Below are 12,827 nucleotides of genomic sequence, written 5' to 3'. Positions count from 1 at the left end.
CTATGCAAGTTATGGATGGTCCTAATATCTTGGGGTAGAGCATTCCAGAGGATTGGCGCAGCACGGGAGAAGTCTTGGAGTCGGGAGTGGGAGGTACGGATTAGTGCAGAGGTTAGTCGAAAGTCGTTTGCAGAGCGCAGTGGTCGGCTAGGCCGATAGACAGAAATGAGGGAGGAGATGTAAGGCGGTGCCGCACTGTGGAGAGCTTTGTGGGTGAGAACAAGTACTTTGAATTGTATCCTGTAATGAATGGGCAGCCAGTGTAACGACTGGCGAAGAGCGGACGCGTCCGAGTAACGATTAGCCAGATGGACGACCCTGGCTGCTGCATTAAGGATGGACTGGAGAGGGGAAATTAATTAATAACATTTGGCAGATATGGTGTTTGGATGGATAGCTATTGCATTTTATTGCAACGTTGCAGTGACCCCCCCCAGCCAGCGTTAGGGGCAGGCAGCTGCCTAGGGCCCCCACTCCCCCAGCTAGCGGCACATCACACAGCCGCTATGGGACCTATGTGAGGCAGGGGCCCGCCTGCCGCCAGCACCGACTCCCCCGCCGCAATGAACTATAAACGTGTGCCAGTATAGTTCAAAGCAATGATGGAGGAGAGAACATCACCTGATGCTGCCTCTCCCATCATTCCCCGCTCTGCCTCTGACACTATGGGTGCGCGATGACGTCATCGCGTACTCACTGTCTGCCAGGCAGTGCAGCCGCTGAGTCAGGAGCAGGGAGCAACGCGGGCAAGAGGTGCGGGCAAGAGGTGCGGCTTTTATTTTTACTATAAAACAGTGAGTACTGGACTGTGGGGCCAGTGCTGTATACTACGCAGGCGGTATATTATATTCTATGGGGGAGGCTGTGTTATATATTATGGGGGGTATATTATATTCTATGGGAGGACTACATTATATTCTATGGGGGGCTGTATTAGATTTTATGAGGGAGGATTGCATCATACTCTTTGATGGGGCTACATTATATTCTATGGGGAGGTGGGCTGTATTATATTCTATTCAGCGCTACATTATATTCTATGGGGAGCTGTGTTATATTTATATTCTATGAGGGGTGATTGCATCATACTCTATGAGGGGCGCTATTAGCAGCTGCTAAATGACATCATCATGCAGCGCCGTGGCTGTGCGAGACAGGAAGCTGCCGGCGATGGTGCGGCTTCAGGATATCGTGCGCAGAGGTGAGGTGTGTGAGTGCAGAGAGGTGAATGGTGCTGTGTGTGTGTAGGTGGAGGAGAGGGCAATGATGGGGTGATGGGACAGAAGGCAATGATTGGGTTGACGGAGAGGGCAATGATAGGGGTGGTGGGGAAGAGGAAATGATGGAGGTGGTGGGGAAGAGGAAATGATGGAGGTGGTGGAATGGGCAATAATGGGGTGGTGGGGAGAAAGCAAAAATGGAGGTGGTGAAGAGGGCAATAACGGGATGTGGGGGATTTATAATGGATTTAAGAACAGGGGGAGGTGGAGGAAGACGCTATTATCGATTATTATGTCTAACACAGCCCCTTAGTATACAGTGTACTCAGAAAAATTGTGAGAAAAAGATACATGCCCATGTCAGGGATCACCCAAGCCAATCAACATTATAAACAAGCTTTATTGCAGAACCAGAAAACACATAAAAACAATTAAAAATACATAGAGGATAATTCACGTAGATACAAATCAATAAATGAAGGGTCCAATACCCAAGCAACGGTATCCCTAGGCTGGAGATAATAACATGTACAAAGGTTTGTTAATAGCAACACAGCACATATATATGAAGCAGGAGAAAACACTTGCAGCCGGATCCCGGCATAATCTCAGTGGTTTGGACTAAATAAATGAATAAAGTCCCTCCTAGATCTGTGTGCACAGGCAATGTGTCCTGCCCAATGGTCAAAATAATGACAATACAGGTCATTCTCAAAAAATTAGCATATAGTGTTAAATTTCATTATTTACCATAATGTAATGATTACAATTAAACTTTCATATATTATAGATTCATTATCCACCAACTGAAATTTGTCAGGTCTTTTATTGTTTCAATACTGATGATTTTGGCATACAACTCCTGATAACCCAAAAAACCTGTCTCAATAAATTAGCATATCAAGAAAAGGTTCTCTAAACGACCTATTACCCTAATCTTCTGAATCAACTAATTAACTCTAAACACATGCAAAAGATACCTGAGGCTTTTATAAACTCCCTGCCTGGTTCATTACTCAAAACCCCCATCATGGGTAAGACTAGTGACCTGACAGATGTCAAGAAGGCCATCCTTGACACCCTCAAGCAAGAGGGTAAGACCCAGAAAGAAATTTCTCAACAAATAGGCTGTTCCCAGAGTGCTGTATCAAGGCACCTCAATGGTAAGTCTGTTGGAAGGAAACAATGTGGCAGAAAACGCTGTACAACGAGAAGAGGAGACCGGACCCTGAGGAAGATTGTGGAGAAGGACCGATTCCAGACCTTGGGGAACCTGAGGAAGCAGTGGACTGAGTCTGGTGTGGAAACATCCAGAGCCACCGTGCACAGGCGTGTGCAGGAAATGGGCTACAGGTGCCGCATTCCCCAGGTAAAGCCACTTTTGAACCATAAACAGCGGCAGAGGCGCCTGACCTGGGCTACAGAGAAGCAGCACTGGACTGTTGCTAAGTGGTCCCAAGTACTTTTTTCTGATGAAAGCAAATTTTGCATGTCATTCGGAAATCAAGGTGCCAGAGTCTGGAGGAAGACTGGGGAGAAGGAAATGCCAAAATGCCTGAAGTCCAGTGTCAAGTACCCACGGTCAGTGATGGTGTGGGGTGCCATGTCAGCTGCTGGTGTTGGTCCACTGTGTTTCATCAAGGGCAGGGTCAATGCAGCTAGCTATCAGGAGATTTTGGAGCACTTCATGCTTCCATCGGCTGAAATGCTTTATGGAGATGAAGATTTCATTTTTCAGCACGACCTGGCACCTGCTCACAGTGCCAAAACCACTGGTAAATGGTTTACTGACCATGGTATTACTGTGCTCAATTGGCCTGCCAACTCTCCTGACCTGAACCCCATAGAGAATCTGTGGGATATTGTGAAGAGAAAGTTGAGAGACGCAAGACCCAACACTCTGGATGAGCTTAAGGCCACTATTGAAGCATCCTGGGCCTCCATAACATCTCAGCAGTGTCACAGTCTGATTGCCTCCATGCCACGCCGCATTGAAGCAGTCATTTCTGCCAAAGGATTCCCGACCAAGTATTGAGTGCATAACTGAACATTATTATTTGATGGTTTTTTTGTTTGTTATTAAAAAACACTTTTATTTGATTGGATGGGTGAAATATGCTAATTTATTGAGACAGGTTTTTTGGGTTATCAGGAGTTGTATGCCAAAATCATCAGTATTAAAACAATAAAAGACCTGACAAATTTCAGTTGGTGGATAATGAATCTATAATATATGAAAGTTTAATTGTAATCATTACATTATGGTAAATAATGAAATTTAACACTATATGCTAATTTTTTGAGAAGGACCTGTATACTCTCCATAAATGCAATGGGGTCCCCAGGTGGATCCCCTGACGCTGGGCTCCCCAAGAAGGTTTTGAAGAAGGCAATAGTCAATACTTAGCCCCGGCCCCAATGCAGTCAGATGGTCGCCCGCCCCAGCATGAAGTCCAGCCAACGGGATACCCAAACCCACGCGTTCCGACACTTGTGGTGTCTTTCTCAAGGTGGAAGTAATTTTTCAGTCTATGGTATTAGTGAATGGTGCCCGCCCAATTGTTTGTTTGTTTGTTTGTATAAAGTGTACTCGCTTACATATAGCACAGTGCCTTAGATTTGTCACCTTAAGAGACACATTTCCTGCACAGGGACCCCAAGCTGTCCGTGTCCGCTCCTGGATGGTGGCATACATAGAGGGGCTGGGAGCATATAGACGCATCACAGGAGGGGCTGGGGGCATATAGACGCATCACAGGAGGGGCTGGGGGCATATAGACGCATCACAGGAGGGGCTGGGGGCATATAGGCGCATCACAGGAGGGGCTGGGGGCAAATAGACGCATCACAGGAGGGGCTGGGAGCATATAGACATCACAGGAGGGGCTGGGGGCATACAGACATCACAGGAGGGGCTGGGGGCATATAGACATTACAGGACGGCCTGCGGCTGCCACTGCAGTCGTCGTTGGTGGGACTGAAGCATGGAGTGCAGTGCATGCTGACTCCAAGATATGTCAGTGTCTTCAGTGCATGCGCTGCAGTGTTCTGTACCAAACGTTGCGTGCATGTGCTCTCAGTCTCAGGAGCAATTAAAAAGCTGACAGCCAGCAAAGCAAATCAGTCCGGGGGCCGCAGAAAAGGAAACAGTGGGCTGCAAATGGACCACGGGCCAGAGGTATATTCTCCATCCGAGGCTCGTGATCATTTTACATAACAATAGGAGGAAACAATTAGGGAAGACCAAGCTTTACTTGGACCACTAGGTAAAAGTTCTGGATAGGGAACCTTTTTTCTGGGCTTATCGCTCCTGGACTAAGTTTAGTAATAAAACCCACTAAGTAACTTACCATTTCTCATCTTCAGGAGGCTGTGATGAGAGTCTGTACAGTAAAAGAGAAAAAATATGTTTTAGTGAAGTCAAGATAATGCCACTAATGATATACACCATAATAATGTAAAAATACTAACACCACAACTTACAGAAGATGAAGCTTAAAGGGAACCTGTCACCCCGAAAATCGCGGGTGAGGTAAGCCCACCGGCATCAGGGGCTTATCTGCAGCATTCTGTAATGCTGTAGATAAGCCCCCGATGTTACCTGAAAGAGGAGAAAAAGACGTTAGATTATACTCACCCAGGGGCGGTCCCGCTGCTGGTCTGGTCAGATGGGCGTCTCTGGTCCGCTCCGGCGCCTCCTATCTTCTTTCCATGACGTCCTCTTCTGATCTTCAGCCACGGCTCCGGCGCAGGCGTACTTTGCTCTGCCCTCTTGAGGGCAGAGGATAGTACTGCAGTGCGCAGGCGCCGGAAAGGTCAGAGGCCTGGCGCCTGCGCACTGCAGTACTTTGTCTGCCCTCAACAGGGCAGAGCAAAGTACGCCTGCGCCTGCGCCGTGGCTGAAGATCAGAAGAGGACGTCATGGAAAGAAGATGGGAGGCGCCGCAGCGGACCGGAGACGCCCATCTGACCAGACCAGCAGCGGGACCGCCCCTGGGTGAGTATAATCTAACGTCTTTTTCTCCTTTTTCAGGTAACATCGGGGGCTTATCTACAGCATTACAGAATGCTGCAGATAAGCCCCTGATGCCGGTGGGCTTACCTCACCCGCGATTTTCGGGGTGACAGGTGCCCTTTAAAAGGAAGACACCAAGTTAAGTGAGCTGTCGTGACGAGAAACTGACTAAACAGATTGATCCACTATACCTTATTACTGATGGCCTATCCCAAAGACAGCCATCAATATCTGATCAGTGGGGTGTGACCCCAGATCAGCCGATACTGGTACTGGCCAGAAGCTCTCAAGTGCTTCCGGAACACAGCAGCTCCGTCAGAACTATAGAGGCCCCGGCCGGATGCTGCAGATCCCACCAGCACTCACGTGAATAGGTAGAACATCCGCAGTACCTGGCTGTGGCCACTATAGAAGTGATGGAAAGGTTTACTAATTAACACTTTCCCTGCCACGGACACAATAGGTCACGACTGGCTTTTGCAGCGGCTAGATCGCAAGATCTTGGTATTGCATGAAATCCTTTTTATGTTTTGGCCTTTAAAAGGATACCAAGCTGAAAGTTTTCAGTGCAATAATTCGAGGGGGGCAGGGCATTTTGAATTTGGGACAAGAATGAAAAGTTTTAGGAGGGATAGGGTGAGGGTCTGACAGCGAAGAACCCCACAATCATCAGAACAACTGAGGGACTAGGTGCCATGTCTGCTTCAGTTCCTTGCACAGCTCTACATCCAACCATCATAGTTCTGTGCATGCCCAGTGGTTGAATCCCCAGTAATCGGAAAGTGATCAGACATAATGAAGCAATATGCCTTACTGAGGAGGACCAATGACGTGGTGGTCTCTAGCCACAAGTGATGTTCTGGGACGATTCTATGGCAGCACTATTATTTCTGGTGATCCTGCAGCTTGAGGTTGATCTGGAGGACACCAGGAGTTTTCCATGTGACCTGATAGACTACGTCAATGTTGTCCGTGCATTAATATCAGAACAACATCACTTACAAAACCTCCTCAATCTTCTGTAAGATTGGCTCTGCGCAGATTCTCTCTTTTTCCAGTGTGCTGCGTTCCCGTGCCCGTTCTGCATCCAGTTTGGCCAACTCACTTTCCGCCAAAGTCAATCCCATGTTCCGTTTTTGCCTGGAGGATAAAAAGGTCAGGATTGATCGGTATGTGTTCATTCAGAATGTCCTCATCTGTGGCCAATAAACCGAACGATGTGTATTTACCTGAAGTCCTCTAAGAGCTTCTGAACTTCCGGACACATCTTCTCGTGCATTGTGTGCACATATTGTCGCAGTAAGTCTTCGGGTATTAATTCTGGCCTTCTTTTCTCTATATTCAATTAATAAGAATAATAGGTAAATAGGTCATCCAAAGCTACACTACAGTACACGGGATATTGTTCACCATGTCGCTGGTTGTCAGATGCTACACAAAAAGAAGGCTAAGAACTGGCAGGCAACCTCTTAAAATGGATCACAGAAAGACTAAAATCCTTAGTGAACGTTTCCACCTCCGACCTCCCTGCTGTAGTGATCTCACCCTGCTCAGTATAACATCCAGCTGTTAGTCAGGCTGAGCAGAGATTCAATCTACAATCTACTTGATGACAGATTCGCTTCAAAAGGGATGGTGCAAACCCTTCAGTAAGTTCTCAGGAGCCCCCCGGCCCACCACACTCAGAGCCAGGAGCAGAGGGCCTGGGCGAACCTGCTACCAGGTGACAAGGGCTCACTTTTTGCCATCAGTCTACTTCTCCTGCTTTCCTGAGTATTACGTTTTGTTTTTACTTTTTAATTGTGCCATATGGTTTCAGAGATCTGGGCCATTTTATTTGGTGCTACGTTTTATTGTCTTTACCGAGGATCATTGCTCACAAGGTAACAGTGCAGAGCAGCATAAAGACAAGCCCCGATGAGATCATAAAAATCAGCACTAAATAAATCGGTCCATATCTCATGAACTGTTTAGAGCAGGGGTGGATAATTAATTTTCCCGAGGAGGCCGCCTGAAAGACCGTGACTGTGGTAGAGGCCAAATCAATAGGTTAAAATGACTACTTCTCAATGTTAATATTAACATTATATTTTATATCATATCACTTAATATTGAGCAGAGTTAAGTATACCAACATCTCCCTGTATACCATATGAACCTGCAAACAGTCCCCCCTATATACATCATAACCCCCGATATACAGCATGTGCCCCCCTGTGGCCTCCAATATATATCATGTGCCCCATCAAACCTCCGATATACATACATGTGTCCCCCTAGCCTCCGATATACAGCATGTTGCCCCCTAGCCTCCGATATACAGCATGTGCCCCCTAGCCTCCTATATACAGCATGTGCCCCCCTGTGGCCTCAGATATACAGCATGTGCCCTGCCCCCCCCGTGGCCACCAATATATATCATGTGCCACATCAAGCCTCCGATATACAGCATGTGCCCCTGTAGCCTCCAATATACAGCATTTGTTCCCCCGTAGCCTCCGATACACACCATGTGCCCCCCAGGAGCCTCCGATACACACCATGTGCGCCTCCGTGGCCTCCGATATACAGCATGTGCCCCCTGTAGCCTCCAATATACAGCATGTGCCCCCTGTAGCCTCAGCTATACAGCATGTGCCCCCCACCTTAGCCTCCGATATAAAGCATTTGTTCCCCCGTAGCCTCCAATACACACCATGTGCTCCCCGTAGCCTCCGATACACAGCATGTGCCCCCCGTAGCCTCCGATACACACCATGTGCCCCCCCGTAGCCTCAGATACACACCAGGTCCCCCCCCCTCGTAGCCCCCGATACACACCATGTGCCCCCCGTAGCCTCAGATACACACCATGTGCCCCCCCGTATCCTCCGATACACACCATGTGCCCCCCGTAGCCTCCGATACACACCATGTGCCCCCTCTGTAGCCTCCGATACACACCATGTGCCCCCTCTGTAGCCTCAGATACACACCATGTGCCCCCTCTGTAGCCTCAGATACACACCATGTGCCCCCCACAGTAGCCTCCGATACACACCATGTGCCCCCCACAGTAGCCTCCGATACACACCATGTGCCCCCCACAGTAGCCTCCGATATACAGCATGTGCCCCCCACAGTAGCCTCCGATATACAGCATGTGCCCCCTGTAGCCTCCGATATACAGCATGTGCCCACCACAGTAGCCTCCGATATACAGCATGTGCCCCCCACAGTAGCCTCCGATATACAGCATGTGCCCCCTGTAGCCTCCGATACACACCATGTGCCCCCCACAGTAGCCTCCGATATACAGCATGTGCCCCCTGTAGCCTCCGATACACACCATGTGCCCCCCACAGTAGCCTCCGATATACAGCATGTGCCCCCCACAGTAGCCTCCGATATACATCATGTGCCCCCTGTAGCCTCCGATATACAGCATGTGCCCCCCGTAGCCTCCGATACAGCATGTGCCCCCCGTAGCCTCCGATATACAGCATGCGCCCCCCGTAGCCTCCGATATACAGCATGCGCCCCCCGTAGCCTCCGATATACAGCATGCGCCCCCATAGCCTCCGATATACAGCATGCGCCCCCCTCGTAGCCTCCTATATACAGCATGTGCCCCCGTAGCCTCCGATACAGAGCATGTGCCCCCCGTAGCCTCCGATATACAGCATGTGCCCCCCGTAGCCTCCGATATACAGCATGTGCCCCCCGTAGCCTTCGATATACAGCATGCGCCCCGTAGCCTCCGATATACAGCATGCGCCCCCCCAGCCTCCGATATACAGCATGCGCCCCCCCGTAGCCTCCGATATACAGCATGCGCCCCCCCCGTAGCCTCCGATACACAGCATGTGCCCCCCATAGCCTCCGATATACAGCATGCACCCCCCGTAGCCTCCGATACACACCATGTACCCCCCCCCCCGTAGCCTCAGATACACACCATGTGCCCCCCGTAGTCTCCGATATACAGCATGTGCCCCCATAGCCTCCGATATTGAGCATGTGCCCCCCGTAGCCTCAGATATACAGCATGTGCCCCCCGTAGCCTCCGATACACACCATGTGCCCCCCGTAGCCTCCGATATACAGCATGTGCCCCCCCCCCCCCCCGTAGCCTCCGATACACACCATGTGCCCCCCGTAGCCTCCGATACACACCATGTGCCCCCCGTAGCCTCCGATACACACCATGTGCCCCCCGTAGCCTCCGATACACACCATGTGCCCCACCTTCCTCCTGTTCCCCGGCACTCTGCCTCTGCTCTCTCCCATGCATGGACTTTCTGTAGTACACAGGTGACTATGGAAGGACTTCTTTGCGACTGCTGTCTCACACGCTGAGTGGTGGAAGAGTGAGCCAGCTGCACCGTCTTCCACCAACGTATTTACTGCTGTCTGCATCCCGAGGATATGGAGGCCGGTGACAGCGAGAGGTGGATGGATGGCATGGAGCAGCCATGGGCAACTGTTTCAGCCCATCGGCTATCTCTGCCCGCAGGCCAGTCTGGAACATTCAGAGGGCTGGCAGTGGCCCGCACTTTGCCCAGGTCTGGTATGGAGGATTGTTGAAAAAAATAAAAATTCAATACTTACCTAGTCCCGGCGCTCCCCCTGCCGTCCCACGGTCTTTGGGTGCCGCAGTTCTTTCCCTGTTCAGCGGTCACGTGGGACCGCTCATTAAACTTATGAATATGGACTCCACTCCCATAGGGGTGGAGCCACATATTCATTTCTCTAATGAGCGGTAACGGTGACCGCTGATAGAGGCAGAGGCTGCGGCACCCGGAGACCAGCTGTCCGGGGGAAGGAGCGGGACGCCGGGAGCAGGTAAGTATTGCATATTCACCTATCCCCGTTCCACACGCCGGGCGCCGCTCCATCTTCCCAGCGTCTCTCCGCTCTGACTGTGCAGGTCAGAGGGCGCGATGACGCATATAGTGTGCGCGCCGCCCTCTGCCTGAACAGTCAGTGCGCAGAGACGCCGGGACCAGACACTGACAAGCTGCAAGCAAGAAAGGGGAGTGTGTTTTTTTTTTTATTGCAGCAGCCGCAGCATTACACTGGTAGCACAGCTTTCTATCGCACATCTATGGGGCAATAATGAACGGTGCAGAGCACTATATGGCACAGCTTGATATATGGGGCAATAATGAACGGTGCAGAGCACTATATGGCACAGCTTTATAAATGGGGCAATAATGTACAGTGCAGAGCACTATATGGCACAGTTTTATATGGCACATCTATGGGGCAATAATGAACAGTATGGAGCATTATATGTGGCACAGCTTTATATGGAGCATCTTATGAGGCAATAATGAACAGTATGCAGCATTATATGTGGCACAGCTTTATATGGAGCATCTTATGGGGCAATAATGAATGGTATGGAGCATCTATTTTTATTTTTGAAATTCACCGGTAGCTGCTGCATTTCCTACCCTAGGCTTATACTCGAGTCAATAAGTTTTCCCATTTCTTTGTGGCAAAATGGGGGGGGTTCAGCATAGTCTTGTACTACAAAGTTGTACATTCAGTTTAACAGGCTTTTAAATTATTTTTTTTTTAACCAAACCCCGCCTCGGTAGCTGCTCACTGCAGTCACACTGATGCGCAGGGTAATGAAGAGGAATTGAAGCACAAAGTAAAGCGGCAAAGCTTCCATTACACAAGGAGACATCTCTTCAGCTTACCTAGTTCAAGGGCAAGGTCTTCTGGAACAGACACTCGAAGATGCTGTAAAAAGAACATTAATAGCGTCACTACCTGCCATACACTTACAACTACCGCAATACTGTTTACTGTGAAAAAGACAAGGCTGACCCCAAACTCAGCAGTGTACTTGTTGGGAGCGCACCCTTCTACTGCATCATCTTCTGCAGACATCTAGACTAACGCAAAGGAAAACTATGCGTATGACTGAGATATCACACAATTCTAGGCCTTTCTGAAGTCTCCAAGGTCCAGTTTAGTAGATCAGTGGGGGTAGATAGAACAAGCTCTTACGGCAATAGTATGAACCGCTAAATATGGGTACAATACGCCCATATGATTGGGGTCTACAGCCCCCATTAGACTGATGTCGGAACCATTCGCTGATCTCGATAGGTTCGGTGAACACCGAGATGTATGAGGGCACCGGCAGACTGTCCATCAAGGAAGATGTCAATGGACAGTGAGCATTTTCTCTGTGTGTTTCTCAGAGAACACGGGAACGCTCAGTAGGGCGAACTTACCTGTTTATGGGAAAGAGAGCGGAGATATCTTTTGGCCAAAGCATTGTGGGGCCGACAGATATGGGTGGGCTTAAGTCTTCACACTATTAGCCTGATAACACAATATCTGGCTTTAATGCAAAAGTAGTGATAGACTTGTACCCAGTTTTTGAAAGAACCCATCAGCAAGGTTGTCCCAAACATCTTGGAGCACTAACCACAGATGGTCTGTGGATGTCGCTTGTGAAATCCTTTTGTCTCCTCATGCGATCCCAGACAGGCTCACTTCCAAGGCTCCTTGTTCTTCGCACAGACGATCGTTCTTTCTGACATTGGCTGTATGTTGGGGGCTGTTGTCGTGCTGCAGACAGACGCCTTCCTGATGGTCTTACATGATGGCTAAGTATGTGCCTGTATTTTGACACCATTGTATTTTGAATGGTGTCGCATAATACAAGTCACCACTTATCAATACGATCAGGGAAGGGGCTGATGGTCTCCAAGTATATTCTGCAGCAGGACAATGACCCCAAACATATGGCAAGTGTCACTATCTTTTATGTAAAGAACAAGGAGCCCTGGAAGTGATGATACGGCCCATGGATCCCCGATCACGACACCATTCAGTCTGTCTAGGATTAGGGATTTGCAGAAGCGACATCTGCAGAAGATCTGTGGTTAGTTCTCCAAGATGTTTGGAGCAGCCTCCCTCTCAAGCTCTTTCAATAACTTTGTGCAAGTGACAAGTGCACCGAGAAGAACTAATGCTGACTGAAGGTGAAGGGCGGTCACACCAAATATTTGTGTCATTCAGATTTCTCTGTGGTTCATTCACTTTGGTAATAAAAAATAAACTATCAGTTAACAAAATACACTTATTTTTTACAGCATTATTATATTACAACATTTGTTTCACATCTGCCTGAAACTTTTGCACAGTACAGTCATTTATTAGACAAAAAAAAAAGAACTTGAAACATAAACGCAATATTTGCAAGAGGTCTTAATGTTACATTCCCATTCAAATGGTGACGCTTTGTAAATGCATGCCATTTGCCTTTATATAAATCAACAAGCAGGACTTTACTGTCCACACACTCCTGGCAGACTCTCTGCTCCATAATCTGCAGAGCTGCACTCCGAACACCAATATTGTTGAAAGAAAACCGGTTACGTTCAAAAAACGCCGTTTACCAGACCAGCAGATATAAGGTTAACATCCTGCCTGGCTGCCATAGAGCAGAGGGTGCAGGGAGGAAACGAACTTATCTCCGCCCTGCGGCTGCTCACTTCCTTCATCAGGGAAGTGTTCGGGGAAGTCACCACTCATTATCCAGTGATCCCTGGCACACCGACAGCCCACTCTGCACTCACACACTG

At 48.9% G+C, this 12,827-nt stretch overlaps 1 protein-coding gene across 3 annotated transcripts in view; it reads right to left on the bottom strand.

Annotated features, from left to right (window-relative positions):
• The window catches only part of ARHGEF12 (Rho guanine nucleotide exchange factor 12), a 195,814-nt gene that overhangs the window by 112,592 nt on the left and 70,395 nt on the right, over positions 1 to 12,827 (bottom strand). For all 3 annotated transcript variants that reach the window (XM_069741781.1, XM_069741782.1, XM_069741783.1), the window contains exons 16-19: positions 10,926 to 10,968; positions 6,465 to 6,570; positions 6,238 to 6,375; positions 4,571 to 4,603 (exon numbers count right to left, since the gene is read on the bottom strand). In XM_069741781.1, the coding sequence (XP_069597882.1) occupies positions 4,571 to 4,603; positions 6,238 to 6,375; positions 6,465 to 6,570; positions 10,926 to 10,968 (320 nt within the window). The remainder of the gene's footprint in view (positions 1 to 4,570; positions 4,604 to 6,237; positions 6,376 to 6,464; positions 6,571 to 10,925; positions 10,969 to 12,827) is intronic.

Source organism: Ranitomeya imitator, chromosome 10 (genome assembly GCF_032444005.1).
Source record: "Ranitomeya imitator isolate aRanImi1 chromosome 10, aRanImi1.pri, whole genome shotgun sequence".
Classification (NCBI taxonomy): Eukaryota; Metazoa; Chordata; class Amphibia; order Anura; family Dendrobatidae; genus Ranitomeya; species Ranitomeya imitator.
The sequence above is the reverse complement of the archived record's forward strand: the minus strand, read 5'-3'. Positions and strand labels throughout refer to the sequence as shown.